Source organism: Oncorhynchus kisutch, linkage group LG2, assembly GCF_002021735.2.
Source record: "Oncorhynchus kisutch isolate 150728-3 linkage group LG2, Okis_V2, whole genome shotgun sequence".
NCBI lineage: Eukaryota > Metazoa > Chordata > Actinopteri > Salmoniformes > Salmonidae > Oncorhynchus > Oncorhynchus kisutch.
Window position 1 is genome coordinate 18,170,124 of NC_034175.2, and position 24,544 is coordinate 18,194,667.

A 24,544-nucleotide genomic window follows, 5' to 3' on the forward strand; every position below is an offset into this window, starting at 1 on the left:
GCCCTTGTGATCAAATCATCCACCAGTTAAGCTGGTTGAGGCTGATAACTCCTTCTAAGATAACAAGCAAGGAATGGGGGGGGGGGGGGGCTTTGGAAAGTAGCATTGAGTGCAGATGACAGGATCAGCATGTGGTGTTGCACACTACCATTTCAGATATCATTTGAATGGACTGGGCTGCTTTCAGAAACTACAGTACCTTTACACAGGTACTACCTGTTGTAATATAGCTGAAATCAAAGCAAAATCACAAAATCAATCATTTTCCCTTTAAAATAATTGTGGAGAGATACTTCTTGGTACATTGTTATCTTCCTCCATTTACCAGCTTAGAGGCAGCAACAGACCTCCTGGGTCGCTCCTGCACAGTTGTAGAGAGGCCATTAAATAAGACAGTAACACCTGGAAGAAAGGAAGAGGTGGCGAGAGTGAGAAAGGGAGGAAATCCAGCTCTGGCAGGAAATGTGGTAGAGGATGCTTAATATCACACAGAATAAAACCACTACCTCTGGTTCACCACACATCTGTCATATTGTTGTAAAGAGTGGGAGAGGAGGGGCCATTTGTGGTTGGAATAGATTAAAGTAATCTTGTTGAAGAAGTATCACCACATACAGGAGGACCTGGCTGGCATTATAAGGGCTCATTTCTGCCATTGATTCAGTAAACAATTTGTTAGCCTACATTTGGTTACAGTGCATGAATAATACATAAGATCCCTAATTCAAATGCGTCTGTCTTTGAGTTTCCTCTTTGTAACAACAGGTAGGCCTTGAAGAGTTGTAGGTTATGATGGGAATGGTTGGCAGAGCAGACAGAACTTCCGTGGTCAAACAAATTGTTCTAAGATTATCATAGACACTCACAGAAGCATTAAGGATGTGAAGTAATTAGGTGCAGCTACTACGAAAAAGTGTGCAAGCAATGCCGACTGTAGCTTCACTTACAGCGGTGATAGTTAGTGATGGGTCTTTCGCGAACAAATGTTTCTTTTTGAACAGATCTTTTTGGTGAACGTCGGGAGCCGACTCGAATCGCTTCGGAGAAAGAGACGTTCATTTGGCTTCCTGATTTGCATACTGCACTGCTTTTTGGTTCTGTAAATGACTAAATTATTCTCTAAAGAGGGTGACTCAGAAACACATAGTGGGGAGAGTGCGTCAATCTGGTCCACACTTCATTTTATTGCAGGCTATATAATAATCTGGCCAGGTAAATATGTATTTGAACGCGAATTTCAAGATCTGACATAGTGGTAGCCTACTTTTTGGGATTTGTAATGGATATTTGTTATTTGTTTCATGGTTCTATGTAGATTTTAAAGCATTTTTAAAAGAAGAGTTGTTTGGAAACCAAATGAGCCGGCTCTTTTATGTGAACAGAGCCAATGAGCCGGCTCATCGAAAAGACTCCGAATGCCCATCACAAGTTGTAATGTAGTTTCTCTCTCTGGTGACGTCCATTGATGTTTTCATTTGAATGGAGAGCGTTGTAACGGTGCCCCCTAGCGAATATTTAGAGAAAAGTAGATGAGCGCATGAAAACCAAGTCAGCTGTAGGTTGAGCCTATTCTGTGCGCCTGTAACACAACACACAGACAGAATAGGCTCGACCGACAACTGAGTGAGTTTTAATGCGCTCATCTACTTTTCTCTAAATATTCGCTAAGGGGCACCGTTACACTGCTTTACAACAGAACTAAAGCTTCGAAAATTAAAAAAATTAAAAAGAAAATTAAAATTTTCTCATTGGCTTGATTTTGAGCGCGGGACGCAGGAAGGCTGTGACGGCCTAGGCCAAAACTGGTAAGGCTGGTGCACTATATATGTGAATACCTTTTTTTTTTATTAAGAAAATAAAACTATAGTTTTAGTAGTTATTCAAAGTTCTCAATCTCAAATGATTTGGCTTTTGGAAACAGGCTACGGATAGATTTGGACCTACTTGGACAATATGCCTGTAGCCTGCCCTACAGGATAACAACATAGCTGATATATACTCTCCCCTTCAGAGTTTACAGAACAGGCAAAACTATTGCCTCAATAAGCAGGGCTGCTCGTAACGAATTTGCATTAGCTGAGGGCTATAGAAACGTTTTAAAGGTAAGCATACTATCACCATCAAGAACATGTTCACACTCACAGGGCTTTCTCAATCCACCCGTACTTACACTCACAGGGCTTTCTCAATCCACCCGTACTTACACTCACATGGCTTTCTCAATCCATCCGTATTTGCAACACGAGAGACCTCCTTATTAAATCAATTAAATTTACACAATTTTCCCCTTGTTCTGAAAACGGGTGCGCTTAGCATAGCACTATAATAGAGCGCTTCACAAGCTAAGGGTACACCAATGCTCCAACACATTACCTTTTAGTTTTTTTCCATTTTCGATTAAAAAACGACTACAGGTTACACTTGCACTTGTTAAACCTGGTAGGTACATATTTATATCTTTAAATATCTTCCCTGCAATTGAATTTTTTATGTACAAATCAAACCCCCCAAAAATCCATTGAAGGGCTGGTCCAGATGTTGCCCATCCCATGAACTAGGCCTATAGAGCCTACGGATTTTATATTTGTCACAATGCACTTCATAGTCCACAGCCCTATATGTACACCTAGACAGTATGCTGATTTATTTAAAACATTTACACTTATATCACAGGGGGGCATGCCCCTCTTAAGAGATTCCCCACAATAAGCCCACACACTTTTCCTTTTGGCATTCATAACCAAGATCCAAACACAGACTTACAGCACAGTACACACACACACACAGTGGCCTGCTATGTCTTCAGCGAGCTAGAAAGTCACCACTATTACCTTTTCTTTGGTACCTGCCAGAAACATGCCTTGGCGCTGTTATTTTAGGCCCTGCCACCCATTGACTTGACAGAGAAGTGTCTGAAGAGGGCCAGTGTCACGAGCAGGTGTTTGGCCAGTCAGAGCAGGGAGCAGCATTTTGGTGTTCGCTCCCACAGTTGGACCAGCGAATTACATACCACTGAGGGACTGCAGGTAAGGGACCCATATTTTCACCTTCTTCTTCTGCTTTTTCTTTGGGAAAACCTTTGATATACTATGGGTAAACATTTGTGTTAGCTGGCTAAATGCTGTGGAACATAGATTCCGGACAATTTTAGGTCCGAGGTGCCATAGACTAGAGGCAGTACTGTGCAGTGTAGTGTCTTATTTAAAGATGAGTCTTTAAAGGATAATCTTCTGCTATTCTAAAAGTCTTCTGATCAACACTGACAAAAGAGTATTGTGTAACAGTGTGCTTAGGTAGGGAGGTGTTTGTAGAGGTTACCTGACACTTAGACTTCAGGGTAAGAGTGTAAAGTATATATGCATGATTTGTGTGCATGTGAAGATGTGTTTGTGATATAGGTGAGATTGATTTTTGTTTAAATACTACATGTGAAATGCAAGTACTGCACATGTGCTAGTCCTAGAATAGAGCTGAGAGTAGAGCAAGATTTCAAAGGGGAGAATCTTGCTCTGTCTGAAAACCTCATTCATATTCTTTAATGTCAATCCTATTCAAGATACCCAAAAGGGATGATTTATTGTTTTTGGAAACATTTTGTGACAATGTATAATGAGGGACTTCATAGTTTTTAACATCTAGTTCATCCTATATGCAAATGACTCAGACTGCAGGTCTTTCCTTACCATTCCTCAGTAAAGCAGTTAAACTTGGCAGAAATCTGGAGGTTCCCAACCCCCTTAAGATGTACGGCCTGTACTTGGAAGCGGTGAATGATTATATCAACGAGTCGTACGGGGAGGATGTATGGAGGCTGATAGAGGCCCGGGCAGAGATACCGCATCTCAAGTTTGTCCGCCATCAGATGTACAAGTACGGCCATATCCTATCTAACTGTCGGAGCTAACTATTTCTCTGTACCCATCATATGCGTCATATTTACTTTATATTCTAACTTGACCAGGAAGGGAAGTCACTTGAGGTTACACTTGAATCTCTTTCCTGACAGACTTGGCAAAAGCACATCAAGTTTACATAGACCATCAATACATAACACACACATAGACAACAGGTCAATGAATGCACTAATTGTAAGTCACTCTGGATAAGAGCATCTGCTAAATGACTAAAATGTCCATGTAAATGTCATATCTAGGTTTCCTCCTTCTTCCCTGCAGTGACAACCTGATCCTGCGGCTGGCCAAGGCAGCAGGCGAGGTCCTGGGGAAGACCCATGATGAGCTCATGTATGCCTTCGGGGTTTACATGGTGAAGAGGATCGGGAACTACGGCTACGAGAGGATTCTCAAGGTGACCTAGTGTTTAGTGGCCCTCCTCAAGTGTCTGAGTTAACACTAGGCATAATTGGCCCTAATCAATGTTCAATACACTGGTGTGTGTGTGTAATATCATTATTAATCTCTTATCCATTCATCCAGGTGTTGGGGCGTAATGTGCGTGACTTCATCAATGAGCTGGACAACCTGCACGAGTACTTTCGCTTCTCCTTCCCCAAGGTGCAGCCTCCCAGCTTCTGTGTGGAGGAGGAGTGTGAGACCAGCCTCACCCTGCACTACCGCAGCACCCGCAAGGGCTTCACCCAGTTTGTCAAAGGTAGGTAGGGAGCACCACAGAGGACAAACATAGCAAAAACTATTTTTCTGGAAGCACTATATTTGGTAATACTATACATAGGGTTCATGTCACACATCCCCAATCTGTAAAAATACTTTTTCTCTCTTCCCATACTGTAGGCCAGCTGTCTCAAGTGGGAAGGCAGTTCTACAACACAGACATTGAAGTTGAGATCCTGTCCAAAGAGGAGACTGAAAAGATGACATATGTGGTATGTACTGTACATCTACCTATCTGAAGCTACTTCTTTTGAACAAAGTTATGTACACACCAACACACGTGCAAGTAACTCCTCCGACCTAGACCTAGGACTGCATCACTTTCCAAGTGCTACGCTTTGCCCTATTGTCAAACAACTTCAGTGTCTGGCCACATTGTCAAACAACTTTAGTGTCTGGCCCCATTGTCAAACAACTTTAGTGTCTGGCCCCATTGTCAAACAACTATAGTGTCTGGCCCCATTGTCAAGATCTTTACAACCTTAAGATCCTCACAGCTGCGTCGCCATGATTACCTTCGATGTCTCTTTGCCGCAGATCTACAAGATGAACTTTGACAACGCTGCCTTCAAGCACCGCATGCCCCAGCAGAAGACGGCCCCGGGGTACGAGAAGCTACCCATGAAGAGGGGCATCTTTTTCGACATGTTTCCCTTTAGCGTGATCTTCCGCCGGGACATGACCATGTACCGCATCGGGGACGGTCTAAAGGAGGTCTTCTCCGACCTGCAGGGCAAGAAGGTCAACGAAGAGTTCACCCTGGTGCGGCCCATGCTGGAGTTCAGCTGGGACAACGTGAGTACAGGAGAGAAGAGAGGGGGGTGAGGGTTCTGTTACATTTGGTATGGTTTTTCCACTTACCTAGGCTATTGTTGTCAATCCAGAGTTTTTTTGTGGATATTTGGATTATTTAGTTACATTCTACAAAACCCCCTTTAATGGTCCAAACAGTGGAAATCGTGTTTTTCATCACATTGGATGATATTTGGATGAAACCAATACAAAGTAGGGTAACCCAAGTATGAAAAATGACTGTAGCTGGCACACTGATAACGTTTGATCATAAAGTTACTGGTCCCCTCCCCCATGTCAAACGCTTGGATTCAGACAGGCATTACTAAGGATTTACTTCCTGCTTTATCCAACATCACATAAAGCCAAAAATGTAATACACCAATGGTAGCGTCTTGTGATCTCAACTAATTTAAAATTGTACCACCTTAAGAGCGTCATTGCCTGTGTTCCTACGCTTTGCTTTGGCTTTGTTTATCAACTGTAGGCAAGGTGCTAATAGCTAGCTCAAGCAGAACGCGTGACCAAGTAATATATATATTTTAAATATACTGGTAGCCTTTTATCTGTGGTGTGACTGTTAGCTATCAAGCTACTTACCCGCATGCCGGCAAAAGCACATTGTAACAGGAAGCTATAGTGTACATTTAACGATACACTATTTTTCTGAAGAATGAAGATATCCGACAGCAAAGTCTCATTCTAATTTTGTGAGGACAGGCTGCACGAAAATTACGATTATGTTACTGGTGTGCAGTGCACATTTCGAGCGAAGTTGCTTTATCAATTGTGAAGAACATTCGATTGGTCTTGTCAGGAAGCTAATCCTAAAGACGGATGCAATACCATCATTGACATTGGAACAGTGGATCTTGCAAGCGCTGACCATAATGTAAGTATCATTATTATTTTCACTTTCCATCTACGTTTGTCTTTTCACTATCATCAAGCTGTAATGATAGACATTTTAAAAAATCCAACATCTATTTTGTCTGCACAGCTTCCCAGGCAACCACCACAGCAGGAATGCTGTGAAACATGTGAAGACAGACCAAAAATACTGTAAGCCATTTATTCATTTCCAGTGGTGGAAAAAGGACCCAATTGTCATACTTGAGTAAAAGTAAAGATATGTTAATAGAAAATTACTCAAGTAAAAGTGAAAGTCACCCAGTAAAATACTACTTGACTAAATGTCTAAAAGTATTTCTTTTTAAATATACTTAAGTATCAAAAGTAAAAGTATAAATAATTTCAAATGACTTATTAAGCAAACCAGAAGGCACAGTTTTCTTGTGATTTTATTTACTAATAGCCTGGGGCACACTCCAAAACTCAGACAATTTACAAACAAAGCATTTATGTTTAGTGAGTCCGCCAGATCAGAGGCAGATGAGATGACCAGGGATGTTCTCTTCGTAAGTTTGTGAATTGGACCATTTTCCTGTCCTGCTAAGCATTCCAAATGTAAAGCTAACTTTTGGGTGTCAGGGAAAATTAATGGAGTAAAAAGTACATTATTTTCTTTTAGGAATGTAGTGAAGTAAAACCGTTCACAAATCTAGATACACCAAAAAATAACTTAAGTAGTACTTAAGTACTTTACACCACTGTTTATTTCAAATCTGCACCAATTGAGCATTTCAGGCAGACAAATTAAAAATACAAACATTGAAAAATGTCACAAAAAAGTGCACAATTGCATATTTCAAATGGAATACTTCAAAAACACCAGAAAACACATTGTAGAATTAATAGATCACTACATCAACGAATCGATAGCAATGTAACTCGGAACAGTAAATAAAAGGAAAATAAATGTACTATCCATTTAGCAAACGTTTCCCTTTTCAAAAACATTACAGGCTCCGTAGACAGGCTCCTGGATCTCCTCTTCAACAAGGTCACTCTTGAGCCAGCATGTTACAGTATGTGGGGAAGCTGTGTGAGCTGTCCATCCCAGGTTCCCTGTTTTGCCCAGTGTGCGAGGCCTGACAAGGAGGAGGCCATAGAGGAGGCCCCCCCACCCCTTTTTTAAAATTTAAATTGAACTTTTATTTAACCAGGTAGGCTAGTTGAGAACAAGTTCTCATTTACAACTGCGACCTGGCCAAGATAAAGCAAAGCAGTGCGACAAAAACAACAACAGAGTTACACATAAACAAACATACAGTCAATAACACAAAATAAAATAAAAATAGAAAAATCTATGCACAGTGTGTGCAAATGTAGAAGAGTAGGGAGGTAGACAATAAATAGGCCATAGAGGTGAAAATAATACAATTTAGCATTTATACTGGAGTGATAGATGAGCAGATGATGATGTGCAAGTAGAGATACTGGGGTGCAAGAGGGTAAGTAATAATATGGGGATGAGGTAGTTGGGTGTGCTATTTACAGACAGCTGATGCTTAAAGTTAGAGAGGGAGATATAAGTCTCCAGCTTCAGAGATTTTTGCAATTCGTTCCAGTCATTGGCAGCAGAGGACTGGAAGGAAAGGAGGCCAAAGGAATGGCCTCCTTTTGCACTGGGGATGACCAGTGCAATATACCTGCTGGAGCGTGTGCTACGGGTGGGTGTTGCTATGGTGACCAGTGAGCTGAGATAAGGCGGGGCTTTACCTAACAAAGACTTATAGATGACCTGGAGCCAGTAGGTTTGGCGACAGATTAAAATGTATTTTACCTTTAGGCAAGTCAGTTAAGAAATTCTTATTTTCAATGACGGCCTAGGAACAGTGGGTTAACTGCCTGTACAGGGGCAGAAAGACAGATTTGTACCTTGTCATCTCGGGGGTTTGAACTTGCAACCTTCCGGTTACTAGTCCAACGCTCTAACCACTAGGCTACCCTGCCGCCCCAGATATGTAGTGAGTGCCAGCCAACGAGAGCATACAGGTCGCAGTGGTGGGTAGTATATGGGGCTTTGGTGATAAAACGGATGGCCCTGTGATAGACTACATCCAGTTTGCTAAGTAGAGTGTTGGGGGCTATTTTGTAAATTACATCGCCGAAGTCTAGGATCGGTAGGATAATCAGTTTCACGAGGGTATTTTTGGCGGCATGAGTGAACGAGGATTTGTTGCGAAATAGGAAGCCGATTCTAGATTTAATTTTGGATTGGAGATGCTTAATGTGAGTCTGGGAGGAGAGTTTACAGTCTAACCAGACACCTAGGTATTTGTAGTTGTCCACATATTCTACATCAGAACCATCCAGAGTGGTGATGCTAGTCGGGCGGGCGGGTGCAGGCAGCAATTGGTTAAAGAGCATGAAGAGTTTTACTTGCATTTAAAATCAGTTGGAGGCCACGGAAGGAGTGTTGTATGGCGTTGATGCTCCTCTCCCGCTCCCCTCCCCATCAATCTCTGTAGTTAGTTGCATTACCTAAAGCCAAAGTAATTAACTTTTACATGATATCACATTTGGTTAATTTGTATGTTTTTTTGTCCAAGCATTTGGATGGGAGATCAGTGTTACAAATTGTACGAATCAATGGGATCCTGGACGCTAGGGTGGCTGGGTGCCTATATTAGGCTTATGCTCTAATAAAAAAATGTTTTTATCAAATTATGTCTCACCACTATTTCTCACCATTATTGCTCATGCGTGTTCATGTTTATAAATATTTTGGGCTATGCTGTCCTAATGTAAATAATCAAATAAATGTCTGATCAATACATACAATCATTTCGCTACACTCTTGATGACATCTGCTAAATATGTGTATGTGACCAATAAAATGTTATTTGATTTAATGCTGAGGCACCAATAAATTGTCCAGTACACTTATTATATGCTGTTTGTACTTTCTTTGATGTGTAAGCTTCTAAGGTGACTCAGGCTTTACTAATTCTTGTGAAGAAGTATGTCAGTGAACTGTATATTGTAATTAGTAGAAATGCAATTGTGTGTTGCTGCTGTTAATCTGATATCCAACAGTTCTGTTGACTATGAGAGCATTTTGCAGAGAAAATGGGTTGAGCCTACAATTTAGACTCGGAATGAGATGTGGCCCATTTTTACCTGGTCATCAATGACGTGGCCCATTGTTTACCTTGTTACAATGACCACAAGGGCGTTTTCAAAGAGCTGTCAGTCAAGGCTAGCTCATGAATATAAGCTCCCCGCCCACTCAGCCTGTTCTTTCAGGCTTCCTGATAGTTAGAAATGAGAGAAAGGATAACATTTCTCAATTCTGATCATTTTAATAGTGTACAAATATTATGGGCGATGTTTTTGTCATTCAAAGGCTATTTTTACTTGGGAAATATGATGACTGTGCTAAGCTTCACTATGTCTGCATGTATCCGGACCAGTCTCAGAATAAATCATCTCAAAGTAAGAGTGCTGATCTAGGATCAATGTTGTCTTCATAGTCACAATAAATAAGGTTACATGGACAGTGTGGACCTGATCCTAGATCAGCACTCCTACACTGAGACGCTTTGTGAATACGGGCCCTGGACTGGAATGAAGTCATCTGTTCCCATGCTTTCCCTCAGATCTACACCCACCTTAACAATGTGTTTGAGCTACTGTCCAAAGCTGTGGTGGAGAGCAAGCAGAAGGTGAATGTCCCTAAACTGAGCAAGGAAAAGGAAGACGAGGGAAAAGAGGAGAGCGAGAAACCCAAGAGAGAGGAAGAGAGAAGTACAGAGAAGTCAAGGGTCCGCCCGTCGCCACAGTCAACCGACAGGAGAGGGGAGTACTTTGTCCCTAACAATCTCTAGCACATGTCTAATGTTTAGGTGTTTTTGATTAATTAAGGTCCAATGCAGCTGTTTTTATCTATCTCAATATCAAATCATATCTTGGAAACAATTAAGTAAGTTACTGTGATTGTTTCAACTAAAATGAAAAGTAGCTCCTTAATGAAGAGCAATTTCTTAAGCAAGAATTTTGCTAGGACTGTCTGGGAGTGGACAACTGAAAACTAGCTGTTATTTGCAGAGAGGTTTGGAACTCTCTTATTGGTCTATTTACTTAACTTACTGCCTGGTGATGTCAACAGGCAGGCCAAAACTCCATCCCACCAAAAAGTCTGAAATTTCAAGCAGTTCTTTCAAACAGCTCTTACACTAAAGGGGTATTATCATCATTTTCATAATTTCACAGTATTATTCCAACCTCATAGTGTGGAGATATACAGTGCCTTGCGAAAGTATTTGGCCCCCTTGAACTTTGCGACCTTTTGCCACATTTCAGGCTTCAAACATAAAGATATAAAACTCTATTTTTTTGTGAAGAATCAACAACAACTGGGACACAATCATGAAGTGGAACGGCATTTATTGGATATTTCAAACTTTTTAACAAATCAAAAACTGAAAAATTGGGCGTGCAAAATTATTCAGCCCCTTTACTTTCAGTGCAGCAAACTCTCTCCAGAAGTTCAGTGAGGATCTCTGAATGATCCAATGTTGACCTAAATGACTAATGATGATAAATACAATCCACCTGTGTGTAATCAAGTCTCCGTATAAATGCACCTGCACTGTGATAGTCTCAGAGGTCCGTTAAAAGCGCAGAGAGCATCATGAAGAACAAGGAACACACCAGGCAGGTCCGAGATACTGTTGTGAAGAAGTTTAAAGCCAGATTTGGATACAAAAAGATTTCCCAAGCTTTAAACATCCCAAGGAGCACTGTGCAAGCGATCATTTTGAAATGGAAGGAGTATCAGACCACTGCAAATCTACCAAGACCTGGCCGTCCCTCTAAACTTTCAGCTCATACAAGGAGAAGACTGATCAGAGATGCAGCCAAGAGGCCCATGATCACTCTGGATGAACTGCAGAGATCTACAGCTGAGGTGGGAGACTCTGTCCATAGGACAACAATCAGTCGTATATTGCACAAATCTGGCCTTTATGGAAGAGTGGCAAGAAGAAAGCCATTTCTTAAAGATATCCATAAAAAGTGTCATTTAAAGTTTGCCACAAGCCACCTGGGGGACACACCAAACATGTGGAAGAAGGTGCTCTGGTCAGATGAAACCAAAATTGAACTTTTTGGCAACAATGCAAAATACTATGTTTGGCGTAAAAGCAACACAGCTCATCACCCTGAACACACCATCCCCACTGTCAAACATGGTGGTAGCAGCATCATGGTTTGGGCCTGCTTTTCTTCAGCAGGGACAGGGAAGATGGTTAAAATTGATGGGAAAATGGATGGAGCCAAATACAGGACCATTCAGGAAGAAAACCTGATGGAGTCTGCAAAAGACCTGAGACTGGGACGGAGATTTGTCTTCCAACAAGACAATGATCCAAAACATAAAGCAAAATCTACAATGGAATGGTTCAAAAATAAACATATCCAGGTGTTAGAATGGCCAAGTCAAAGTCCAGACCTGAATCCAATCGAGAATCTGTGGAAAGAACTGAAAACTGCTGTTCACAAATGCTCTCCATCCAACCTCACTGAGCTCGAGCTGTTTTGCAAGGAGGAATGGGAAAAAAATTCGGTCTCTCGATGTGCAACACTGATAGACATACCCCAAGCGACTTACAGCTGTAATCGCAGCAAAAGGTGGCGCTACAAAGTATTAACTTAAGGGGGCTGAATAATTTTGCACACCCAATTTTTCAGTTTTTGATTTGTTAAAAAAGTTTGAAATATCCAATAAATGTCATTCCACTTCATGATTGTGTCCCACTTGTTGTTGATTCTTCACAAAAAAATACAGTTTTATATCTTTATGTTTGAAGCCTGAAATGTGGCAAAAGGTCGCAAAGTTCAAGGGGGCCGAATACTTTTGCAAGGCACTGTATATAAAACACAGGAAAATCACATTTGACTGCAGTGGGCTTTTAAAGTCTTCCAATCTCTCTGTCAGTGCTGTTATACGCATAAGTGAAGTGCATTAAACAAATGTTACTCACTCACTCAGCCACCTATTCTCCCTCCCTAACTCAGTCATTCCCTCCCTCCGTCATTCATTCCCTCCTTTCCTCTGGCCCATTAGATGTGAAGTCTGTGGAGGAGATGAAGGGGGACCAGGAGTTCAGCAGTGCTCTGACCCAGTACAACAGCTCAGCCAACTCTGGGGGAGAGGACATCGAGCTGCTTGCCTTCCAGACTGTCACCGGTGAGAACCCCTTCTTCCTCATCCTTCACACATCTTCCCACCTGTCCAGCTCATCAAGATAAGCTTACATGCTACATAGCTTTGTTCTCCTACATTTGAAAGGGGTACAGAAATCCAACACAATGCCAGAATCAGTGATTGCCCCGTCTATTTTGAATGAAGTATTAACTATACCATTTTGAATAACTAGAGTGTAAATGGTCTTGGAATTGTTGGTGACAATATGGCACAGACGACAATTCTAAATTTAAACCAATGTTTCCAAGTTCTATGTCTGTGGATGACCCCACCCTGCTCTTCGTCATCCCCAGGAAAGTGCAGTGAAACTATCTTTGAGGATATGAGGGAACCTCCCAAGAAGCCCCTCCACCTGAAGGGTCAAATGAAGTACGTCCCCCAGTGGGACTCGCTCATCTTCCTCAGTACACCCATGTAAGACCACCCACAACATCCTTACAGTACCTAGCCCTTATCTGACTATAAAGGCAATACGTAATCCAATTAAAAACTTGCCTTGAGGCTACAGCTATGTGATGCCACGGTCAGACACGTTTACAAAGCAACCAAAAAAGGAGAATCCAAAGCTTTGATAGTATAAAAACAAATAAAAAGGTAGTTTACAAAGATTTAATCTACTATAGACCATCCAGACCTACCTGAGCGATAATACCAAACCACAAAATAGGTATAGGGATGGGGAACATGGGAAGAAGGGGGTGTGCCCAGGTGAGGCTCCATTTGGCAAATCTGATCATAATTCTATCATCCTGATTCCTGCTTACAAGCAAAAACTAAAGCAGGAAGTACCAGTGACTCGCTCAATACGGAAGTGGTCAGATGACACGGATGCTGCGCTACAGGACTGGTTTGCTAGCACAGACTGGAATATGTTCCTGGGATGCATCCAATGGCATTGAGGAGTATACCACCTCAGTCATCGGCTTCATCAATAAGTGCATCGACGAAGTACATATCCCCACCAGAAGCCATGGATTACAGGCAACATCCACATCGAGCTAAAGGCTAGAGATGCCACTTTCAAGGAGTGGGACACTAATCCGGACGCTTGTAAGAAATCCTGCTACGCCCTCAGACGAACCATTAAACAGGCAAAGTGTCAATACAGGATTAAGATTGAACACTGGCTCTGATGCTCGTCGGATGTGGCAGGGCTTGAAAACTATTACGGACTACAAAGGGAAACCCAGCCGCGAGCTGCCCAGTGACGCAAGCTTACCAGATGAGCTAAATGCCTTTTTATGCTCACTTCCAGGCAAGCAACACTGAAGCATGCATGAGAGCACCAGCTGTTCCGGACAACTGTGTGATAACGCTCTCGGTAGCTGATGTGAGCAAGACCTTTAAACAGGTCAACATTCACAAAGCCGCGGGGCCAGACGGATTACCAGGACGTGTACTCTCAAAGCATGCGTGGACCAAATGGCAAGTGTCTTCACTGACATTTTCAATCTCTCCCTGACCGAGTCTGTAATACCTACATGTTTCAAGCAGGCCACCATAGTCCCTGTGCCCAAGGAAGCAAAGGTAACCTGTATAAATGATTATTTCCCTGTAGCACTCATGTAGGTAGCCATGAAATGCTTTGAAAGGCTGGTCATGGCTCACATCAACAGCATCATCCCGGATACCCTAGACCCTCAATGTGAGTAAGACAAAGGAGCTGATCATGGACTACAGGAAAAGGTGGGCCGAACAGGCACCAATTAACATCGACCTGGCTGTAGTGGAAAGTTTCAAGTTCCTTGGTGTCCACATCACCAACGAACTATCATGGTCCAAACACACCAACACCGTCGTGAAGTGGGCACGACAACTCCTTTTCCTTCTCAGGAGATTTGGCATTGGTCCCCAGATCCTCAAAATGTTCTACAGCTACACCATCGAGAGCATGGTTGCATCACCGCCTGGTATGGCAACTGCTCGGCATCTGACCGTAAGTCGCTACAGAGGGTAGTGGGTACGGCCCAGTACATCACTGGGGCCAAGCTTCCTGCCATCCAGGACCTATATACTAGGCGGTTTCAGAGGAAAGCCCAAAAAATTGCGAAGACTCCAGTCACCCAAGTCATAGAATGTTCTCTCTGCTACCGCACGGCAAGCGGTACCAGAGCGCCAAGTCTAGGACCAAAAGACTCCTTAACAGCTTCTTCCCCCAAGCCATAAGACTGCTGAACAATTAATCAAATGGCCACCCGGACCATTTACATTGACACCCCCCCATTTGTTTTAATACTGCTGCTACTCGCTGTTTATTATCTATGCATATTCACTTTACCCCTACCTACATGCACAAATTACCTCAACTAACCTGTACCCCCGCAAATTGACTCCGTATCGGTACCCCTGCATATAGCCTCATTATTATTACTCTGTGTTACTTTTAATATTTTTTTTTACTTTAGTTTATTTGGTAAATATTTCTTAACTCTTTCTTGAACTGCATTGTTGGTTAAGGGCTTGCAAGTAAACATTTCACAGTAAGGTTGTATTCGGCACATGTGACAAATAAAGTTTGATTTGATTGCTTTCAAATACCCATGATAACCATAATAGAAATCCCAAAACATGATTTCTGTAAGAACAGACGCTGGGAGACGAGAAGCAAGTACAGGGAGTTAATATTTAATACATAACCGACATGAAACAAAACACAAGGGGAAACATAATGACATTAATGCTGACTCGAGAAAGAAACTGAGGAAATTACAGATTTCGGGGAGGTAATTAATAACGTGATGGAGTCCAGGTGAGTCCAATGAAGCGCTAATGTGCGTAATGATGGTGACAGGTGTGCGTAATGATAAGCAACCTGGCAACCTTGAGCACCAGAGGGGGAGCGGGAGCAGACGTGACAGATTTCAATAAATCTATATTTTACGATTTTAATAAGACAAGCCATAAACGTTCATAATGAGACTGAACGTTAGGGGATTTAGCTTCAACATTTACCTTAGATAGTCCTTACCTTAAGCTGTGTCTGTGTTTATTAGCATATGAAAATAATAAAAACGACATACAATATTTATAATATTACTGTATGCCTCTAAATATGTGCAGTATGCATAATATAATGTATTTGGTCCCATGTTTCATGAGCTGAAATAAAAGATCAGAGAAATGTTCCATATAAACAAAAAGCTTATTTTTCTCAAATTTTGTGCAGAAAATTGTTTTCATTCCTGTTAGTGAGTATTTCTCCTTTGTCAAGAAAATCTATCCACCTGACAGGTCTGGTATATCAAGAAGCTGATTAAACGGCATGATCATTACACAAGTGCACCTTGTGCTAGGGACAATAAAAGGCCACTAAAATGTGCAGTTTTGTCACACAACCCAATGGCACAGATGTCTTAAGTTTTGAGCGAGCTTGCAATTGGCATGTTGACTGCATACATTTCCACCAGAACAGTTGCCAGAGAATTGAATGTTCATTTCTCTACAGTAAGCCAGTAAGTTTAAGACGATTTGTCAGTACATCCAACCTCATAACCACACACCGCGTGTAACCACACCAGCCCAGGAGCTCCACATCAGCTTCTGTGAGGGAAAAACTCAAGCTCCCAATTGGGTGGGCCTATGCTAGTTATGATCTGTAACAGTAAAATCATTGAAATTGTTGCATGTTCCATTTATCCACTTCCCTCTACCTTTCCAATCCCTTCTTATCTCCCTTTCAGCCACTCACCCCATCCTTGCTGTCTCTCTCATTCCACTTCCACTTTTTTCTTCCTCTTCCAGTATAGAGACAGTGGAGGACATGATTAAAATGGGCGTCTATGTGAATGATCTGAACCTCCATGACTCCAGCCGAGAGCTCATCTTAGCCGGAACACAGCAGTCGGCTGAACTTCAGCTGGCTCTTGACCAGGTAAGCCATACACATTTCATATATATGACATACCACCCTTTAGAACAGCACACAACCGTACCTTGGTACATTGTTAACGTTATCAGATAACTCTACTAACTGGCCCAAGTTTGCCTCATCTAAGAATGCAAGACATACTACTATACCCACACACAGTCCTGCTCATAGGCAGCTTCATTTTCAAAGTTACAAATAGACATATGCAGTGTATAGTTTACAGTGAAAGGCAGAGGCAAAGACCATCTCAAGCGCGGGGCTGGATAGGCCTTTGAAGGAGGATGAGGAGGAGGAGTTAGTTGACTGAAAGCTCTCTCTCTCTCTGGTGGCTCCTCCCACTCCAGGAGCAGCAGAAGTACGCCCAGCTCCAGGAGATCATCAAGAAGCTTGACGAGGAGAAGAAGAGAGGAGACTCCCTCCTCTACGCCATGATCCCCAAAGCTGTGGCTGACCGGCTCAGGAAGGGTATCACGGCCCTGGAGACATGCCAGGTACTAACCCACAGCCGTACATTTACAGATACATATACAGATATACAGGGTGCATCCAAAATGGCACCCCATTCTCTATATAGTGCACTATATAGGCCCCGGCTCTGGTCAAAAGTAGTGCAGTATATAGGCAATAGGGTGCCATTTCAGACACAGCCATAGAGTTTGTAGAGGAAACTATCCTCCATGTTGGCTCAAAACATTCAATGACATCATTAAGTCTCAATTGGATTCTGGAGCCAACTAGCCACCTAATTTCTATCAAGCCAGAAGAAACACCACAGTAAAATGTCAAGCATTTAAGTGTGCTGGTATTTCCTTTCCGTTTCCCAGGTGTTCCCGGACGTGACCATCCTATTCAGCGACGTGGTGAAGTTCAACGAGATCTGCATCCACATCACGCCCATGCAGGTGGTGGACATGCTCAACGAGATCTATATCGTCTTCGACACGCTCAGCGAGAAGCACAACGTCTACAAGGTGAATGACATGGACAATACAAAACAAGGGCCTCTGTGGGAACAATATGCCTGAATACTCAACCAAGGTTGGCTGGACCAAAAAGGAGAACAGACTCTATTATCATGCATTGAGTGGTTGTTGCAATGTTTTACAAAGTGAAGTGGAATGTTTAGTTTATTTCATTGGTAGGATATAATTTATACAGTAATGCATCTAAACATACTACTTGACTCTTATTCCCCTGGGTTCAGGTGGAGACCATCCGAGATGCCTACATGGTGGTGGCAGGCGTGCCCAATAAGACAACCTTCCATGCACACCACATATGTGACATGGCCCTGGACATGCTGAGCTCCATCGATCACCTCAAAGACCCCTCCACTGGAGACAACATCCAGATCAGAGTCGGTGAGCACAGACCATTGAAATACAATCTAGTCACTCTATTTCTTATGGCACAGACAGTGTAGACAGGAGTGGGCCTTACCATAGAAATATAATTATTACATGTAATCTGATTACAAAAAAACTGTACCTGTAATACATACCTAGCAGAAATATTGTAATCAGATTACAGATACTTTTGAAAAACTAGATGATTACTTCTTGGATTACTTTTAAATTCATAAAGGACGATTGCGGAACAAAATACATTATGACACCTTTCTGTTTTCTCAATGACATTCAATTCAACATTGAAAAAAAAGCGCAAGTTTAAGTTTGTTCCACAAGTCAGAGACCACTATGATGACACACCAAAATGTGTTTGATGGATCCTTTTTGTCTTCCTTTAATGCCTCTTAAGGGGAAAGTAATTCAAAAGTAACCAGATTACATTATTGAGTTTGGGTAATACAAAAGTTACATTACTGATTACAATGTTGGTCATGTAACTGTAACAGATTGCATTTATATATTAACCTACCCAACCCTGCATATGACAGACATAAAGCATACACATACTGTACAGTGTCTCTTTATAATCCAGTCAAAAGGAAGTCAAAGGCTTGATATTCTCTTGCCATGTCCTGACTGTGCTCCTCAGTTAATGCTGCCAGATTTATACTCCTTAAACCTGTTAAGGCTAGGGCAGAATACTGCCCCCGTTGGTGAAATGCGTGCCCATAGTAAACAGAAAAAAAATCTGTAAATAATTGCTAATATATGCATATAATAAATATTATTGAATAGAAAACACTCTAAAGCTTCTAAAACCGTTTAAATTATGTCTGTAAGTAAAGCAGAACTCTCAGGGCACTCATTCTCCCAAACTCTCTCTTGTCATCCAAAAAGTTGGCCCAACTTTGACGTCATCGCCCCCACCCTTCCCAAGCACCTACGGTCCTGGGAACACTTCCTATGCCTTCAGCGCGGTGTCCGCTTTCAATGGGGCTTCTCATTGTGTGAATCGCGCGTTCACGAGATTAATGACAGGCCGAATCCTTTCGGTCGCGCGAGAATACAGGTTACTCTCACGCGCAATCTGCGCCTGTGCTGTCTTTCTTTCAAGATTGATTAAACGATGCGTGTGTTTCTCTTTGTCCTGAGAATTGCGGTGAAGCTATATAGCATGCTAACGCTGTGTTCTGAACCAAGTTTGACAGGTTTAGTCGACATATAATATGTAATTTCGACGTTTTGGTGCGAACTAACTTTACTTTTTGGCTGCATTTCAACCGAAATATGTCGTGTTTGATAACCGAAAGACACAGACTTCAAAACTAAAGCTGTTTTTGGTAAGTATAAACCCTTCCAGGTCTTCTGATGGAAGAACAGCAAAGGTAAGGGAACATTTATGTGTTAAATTTGGGTTTCTGTGGAGGAGCCAAAATGCTAATTCCTGAGCGCCGACTCACATTATAGCCTAGTGAACGAAATCTGTAAAGTTAAAAATAAATGTAACACAGCTGTTTTATTAAGAAGAAGTGTATCTTTCTAAGTATATGTAGAACATGTATATTTAGTCAACGTTTATGATGTGTATTTCTATTATCTGGCAGAGTTACCATAATTTCTCCAGGCATTGTTGTAGCATTTTTTAGCCATGACCTTCTATGTAAACCGTGATTTATGGATATAATTAGCATATTATTGAAAAAAACATAAATGTACTGTATAACATGTCCTATTCCTGTCATCTGATGAAGACTTTCAAAAGGTTAGTGAATTATTTTACTTTTAATCCTGCTTTTGTGATTGCATCTATTGTTCTACAAAATGGCTATGTAAATTAGCCTATCTTTGGTGGTGGTTTGACATAAATATGTGCTATGTTTTCGCCGTAAAACATTTTAGAAATCTGACTTGGTGGCTAGATGAACAAGGTGTTTATCTTTCATTTGAGCTATTGGACTTGTTAATGTGTGGAGGTTAAATATTTCTAAGAATATTTTTTGCGTTCTGTGTGCTACTGTGTCAGTTGAGCAGTGGGGGGAGGTGCCCTAGCGGGACGTGTGGTGCCAAGTAGTTTAAGGCACCCTGAATCTATAGCCACTGATCCAGGTTCAGTAAAGCAGTTTAACTTCATTGTGTGTTGTTTCCCTTCAGGGATCCACTCAGGGATGGTGGTGGCTGGGGTGGTGGGGCTGAAGATGCCTCGCTACTGTCTGTTTGGAGACACCGTCAACACTGCCTCCCGCATGGAGAGCAACGGCGTGGTGAGTTCTGACATTAGAACATCATCTCACTATAGGGTAAATCCATGTGAATTAAATCACTTTTTGACAGCATTCCTTTTGATTTAAACAAAAGGTTCCATACATGTTCTATTTCTTTGATTGACACCCACTCTGTATTCAAGAGCATGTTGTGTCTCAACCAATGGTGGTCACAACCAAAGTTCCCTCAAAAAAATGTAGGCACTGAGCAAATTTCAGGTCTGCTGAGTGCAAACTTGAACATTGTAAAAATTCTGTGTAACTTCCAGCTCGCATTTACTGTGAACACTGATGCTGTATCCAGTTTAAAAGTTAGTTTTAACAGTGGTCAAGTAGGCTACTGTGGCTATTTGATCATAATGTAGGCCTACCAAAGTCGCCTACCATCAAAAACAATAGAGAAAATGCATCCCATAAAATGTTTACATGGAAATAGTAGCAGCCAATATGTGGTGTTCAATATAGGCCTACATTCCATGAGACTTTTGAAAAAAAAACATGCAGGACTTGACATTAACCTGTTTATCCACTTGTCCTTCAGACAAGGAGGTGACTGAAAATGATGTGTTTGATGCAAGAAACCACTTTACAAAATAAGACCCATAATTATACCCGTACCATTATTACAGAGAATCAGACAAATTATACTACCCTCTGCCTATTGGCTACTTAGCTTATTCATCCCTATCTCAAAATACAAAACTGCCTCTTTAAGACAAAAAAAAAATCTCTTTACCTGACTCGCTTTTCAAAGATGTCTAGAAATGTACGTTTTGTGCTCTTGTAGGAAGCAATCACTCCCCTATTGCTGACTTCAAATGATCTATAACTGGGCTAATAACTCACTAACTAGCAAAGGATATGAACACGTAGAAATGTGCTTTAATCTCAAAACAAGTGCATCTACTCACAACCGCTCATGCTGTAAACACTGTCCAGTTCAAAGTGAATGGCACATGATCGGCTATGAAAAGCCAACTGACATTTACTCCTGAGGTGCTGACTTGCTGCACCCTCGACAACTACTGTGATTATTATTATTTGACCATGCTGGTCATTTATGAACATTTGAACATCTTGGCCATGTTCTGTTATAATCTCCACCCGGCACAGCCAGAAGAGGACTGGCCACCCCTTATAGCCTGGTTCCTCTCTCGGTTTCTTCCTAGGTTTTGGCCTTTTCTAAGGAGTTTTTCCTAGCCACCGTGCTTCTTCATCTGCATTGCTTGCTGTTTGGGGCTTTAGGCTGGGTTTCTGTACAGCACTTTGAGATATCAGCTGATGTAAGAATGGCTATATAAATACATTTTATATTCATATATGGCAATGGTCTATTTGCATATATGCCTACTGCAGCTCTGATTGGTTATGGTGCACTGGTCTGTGTAGAGTAAGGCCTGAGTTGTGCCTGTCATTGCAATAGAAACTTACTCTGTGTTCTGCCTACAACAAAATCTCTTGCATAGCTAGTTTTGCATACTAAGTCTTGCATACTTAGTTGTGTTTCAGTATATTGCCTTGAATGTGGCTAATATTGCATTGATTCAATCACAATTCCCACAGTAAAGGGGAAATGTTGATAGTGTTAACTAATGGGGAAAACTCTAGATAGTTGAGTGAAGGTCAATCTCTTGCTTCTCTGTGCAGGCTGATATTTCTTCTGAGTGGCAGTCCCGGGGAGCTGTGTGCCCATGTGCAGCTTAGTGGGAACATGGGTCACAACACAAAAACCTCAGATGTCAAATCGGGTCTAAGCTACAATGTATGTGAATATTAAAAATAAAAAAATGAGTAAATGCATTTTTTGATAATTGATGTTTAAGGTTAAAGAATTACATACTTTTAAAAAAATGTATCAAATAGTTTGACAACCCTGTTTGTAAGCTTTTAAATTATACCAATTATCAACTCTTTCTATTTCCCAGTGATGAAGACATGGATGTCATGGTATGCTGGGGTATGCAGAATAGGTCAACATTGAGCAACTTTATCTCTTGAATGTTTTGGCATTCAGGTCCAAAGGTCACTTTCTGAGCACTTCTACAATGGACACATTTTTATGGAAAAATTTGTTTAAAAAAGGGTGCTGTCAAAAACTGATTGAATTGAAATGGATTTACCCAATAGACACGATCAATTAGCACTGTATAGCAAATCATTTATTTTGTAAGTAGGCCAATGTGACATTGAGTGAGCTGAATAGTTAGCACTATGTCAGCCATCAACCTCTGTGTGTCTGTCTGTACAGGGCATGCAGATCCACATAAGCCAGACCACCAAAGACCACTTGGAACATGAGCCCTACATAATTGAGGAGAGGGGAAAGATCTTTGTGAAGGTATGTGTACGATGTTCCATCATGGCACTGTTATGCTCCACCTGCCAAACAGACATAAATGCACCACACTAAATCTATTTTTTAAATCTATCTATTAAAATATATTTTGATCTCTTCAGCCAATGGATGAGATCAACTTAGCCAATGGATGGGCTGCAAATGACAATTTCAAGACTTGAATTTTGATAAAACTCTTGAAATGGTCATTTGCAGACCATCCATTGGCTGAGTTATGACAGGTATTGAACATAAGGATCATGAACACGGTACTATTTCTGCCTAAATTCTGTCCAATCACAGGGTAAAGGCTACATGAAGACATATTGGCTGAAGGGGAAGAAGGACCTGTCGTTTAAGACTCCAGCAGAGCTCCGCTACAGCAGTGAACAGAAGGACTCAGAGGACAGGAGCTCCAATGGGTAAGTGGAGCAGGGTAGAAGGCAACACCAATCTCTTCTGTAGGGATATACTGCAAGATGCCCTATATCATATGACTGTGAACTGTTCATTGAATTTCACTACTGTATAGTTAGTAAGGTTCAAACATCAGCCTGTTTGTGGAGAGAAGGGCTTGCATAAGAAAAACACACCTGATACTAATTTGCTTTGCTTTTGTACATACTGTATGTTTGTATGTGGTAATTTTTTTAATATGTTATTTTACACACAGGTCCACCTGCACCAACACCAAGCGCTCCACCTCCAACCTGAACATTCCCAACGAGGAGCAGGCAGAGGGCAAGCCCACCCCCACAGAGCTGCCTGCAGAGCCCTTACCTTCACTAGAGGGCGCCCCCGAAGACTCTACAGACCCCACCGAGCCACAGGAAAAGAAAGTCAAAAAGAACACTAAGAACAACAACAAAGGGGGCGCGGCCAAGCCCGAAGCTCCTCCCCAGCAGGTCAATGTAGTGCAGGAGAGTGCAGTGCCTCCTGCTGCTGCCCAGGAGACCCCCACAGCCCCCCCGGCCACCGCCGCCGCAGTGCTCAACAACAAGAGGAACAGCTTCAGGCAGCATACCAAGCTGCCCGCCCACCTTCCCATGCGCAGCACTTCCTGTTGCCTACTGTGAGAGGAGAGGCTAAAATAATGTGACTGGCCTGCATCTTATTGACAGTCCTGTGAAGACAAACCCTGAAACTGACCCTAACCTTGAACCTTAACCAATTAGAAAATTCAACATGGTTTCGCTGGTCAGTCACATCCCTTTTGTTTTTCCCTACTGTGAGATGGACCAGGCCAGAGTTCAAGACCTCTCATCTCAGATTATTGGCCAGCCTTCCTGTTCAATATATTGTATGACGCCCTGTTGTTTATCCTATGTTTTTCCTTAGGCAGGGCCTGAGTGTCCCCAGAGCAACATTCAGGGCAGCCCACACCTAATGTAATGTATTCATCCATTTATTCAAGGTGGAGTTAGAGGTAGACAGGGCAGACCACACCTAATGTAATGTATTCATCCATTTATTCAAGGTGGAGTTAGAGGTAGACAGGGCAGACCACACCTAATGTAATGTATTCATCCATTTATTCAAGGTGGAGTTAGAGGTAGACAGGGCAGACCACACCTAATGTAATGTATTCATCCATTTATTCAAGGTGGAGTTAGAGGTAGACAGGGCAGACCACCCCACTTAAGTATTAATAGAGGAAACATTGATGCCCCTAAAATAAAATAAAATGTGACATTGCTGATTTTTTTTTTATCTTCCAACAAATATATACCGATACTCATGTCAAACAGTGGGCCTCTTTTGGTAATACAAGCACCTGGCTAATGTCACAGATTTGTGCATGTTGTTGAAAGGACATGTCAATAAATGTACAGTTCAGTTCATTACTGTCGGTGAAAACAAACATTACAGGATCACAATGGATTGGTATACAGAGTAAGATGAGATGTCAAGAGATGGTTGTATTTTATTTGCATAAACTGTTCTGAGAAGTCTGACCCAAGTTACAGTTCTTATATTGTGTTTAATGATGGAATAATAGACTTTAATATTCATTTATATAATAGCGCTTTTCCTAATGCTCTAAGCGCTTTACCTTTCTGTTTTGTATTTGTAATTTGTTGCACGTTTACTGAATGTTAGCATATCTTTGTCCATAAAAACTGTACAGACAAACACGTCAAGTGTTCGTTTCCTTGTTGATCTCTTTAAATGTTTTGCTTAATAGTGAATTGTG

At 41.7% G+C, this 24,544-nt stretch overlaps 1 protein-coding gene across 1 annotated transcript; it reads left to right on the forward strand.

Annotated features, from left to right (window-relative positions):
* The first annotated feature begins 1,942 nt into the window (after positions 1-1,942).
* On the forward strand, positions 1,943-24,485 carry LOC109903638 (soluble guanylate cyclase gcy-31). Its single transcript, XM_031789414.1, has 18 exons — positions 1,943-2,102; positions 2,853-3,026; positions 3,694-3,870; positions 4,176-4,308; positions 4,437-4,611; positions 4,752-4,843; positions 5,169-5,426; positions 9,929-10,127; positions 12,397-12,519; positions 12,831-12,951; positions 16,279-16,408; positions 16,750-16,896; positions 17,230-17,376; positions 17,610-17,766; positions 19,906-20,015; positions 22,264-22,353; positions 22,654-22,772; positions 23,024-24,485. Exons 3-18 carry the CDS (start codon positions 3,743-3,745, stop codon positions 23,424-23,426), a joined length of 2,532 nt encoding a protein of 843 aa, XP_031645274.1. The 5' UTR covers positions 1,943-2,102; positions 2,853-3,026; positions 3,694-3,742; the 3' UTR covers positions 23,427-24,485.
* Positions 24,486-24,544: the final 59 nt, after the last annotated feature.

What these genes read in the sequence shown, in the direction of transcription:
- LOC109903638 (XM_031789414.1), top strand. Translation starts at nt 3,743, where the DNA reads ATGTACGGCCTGTACTTGGAAGCGGTGAATGATTATATCAACGAGTCG. An exon ending in GTCCGCCATCAGATGTACAA is followed by an intron (nt 3,871 to 4,175) that starts GTACGGCCATAT and finishes TCTTCCCTGCAG; the next exon opens with TGACAACCTGATCCTGCGGC. An exon ending in TTCAGCTGGCTCTTGACCAG is followed by an intron (nt 16,409 to 16,749) that starts GTAAGCCATACA and finishes CTCCCACTCCAG; the next exon opens with GAGCAGCAGAAGTACGCCCA.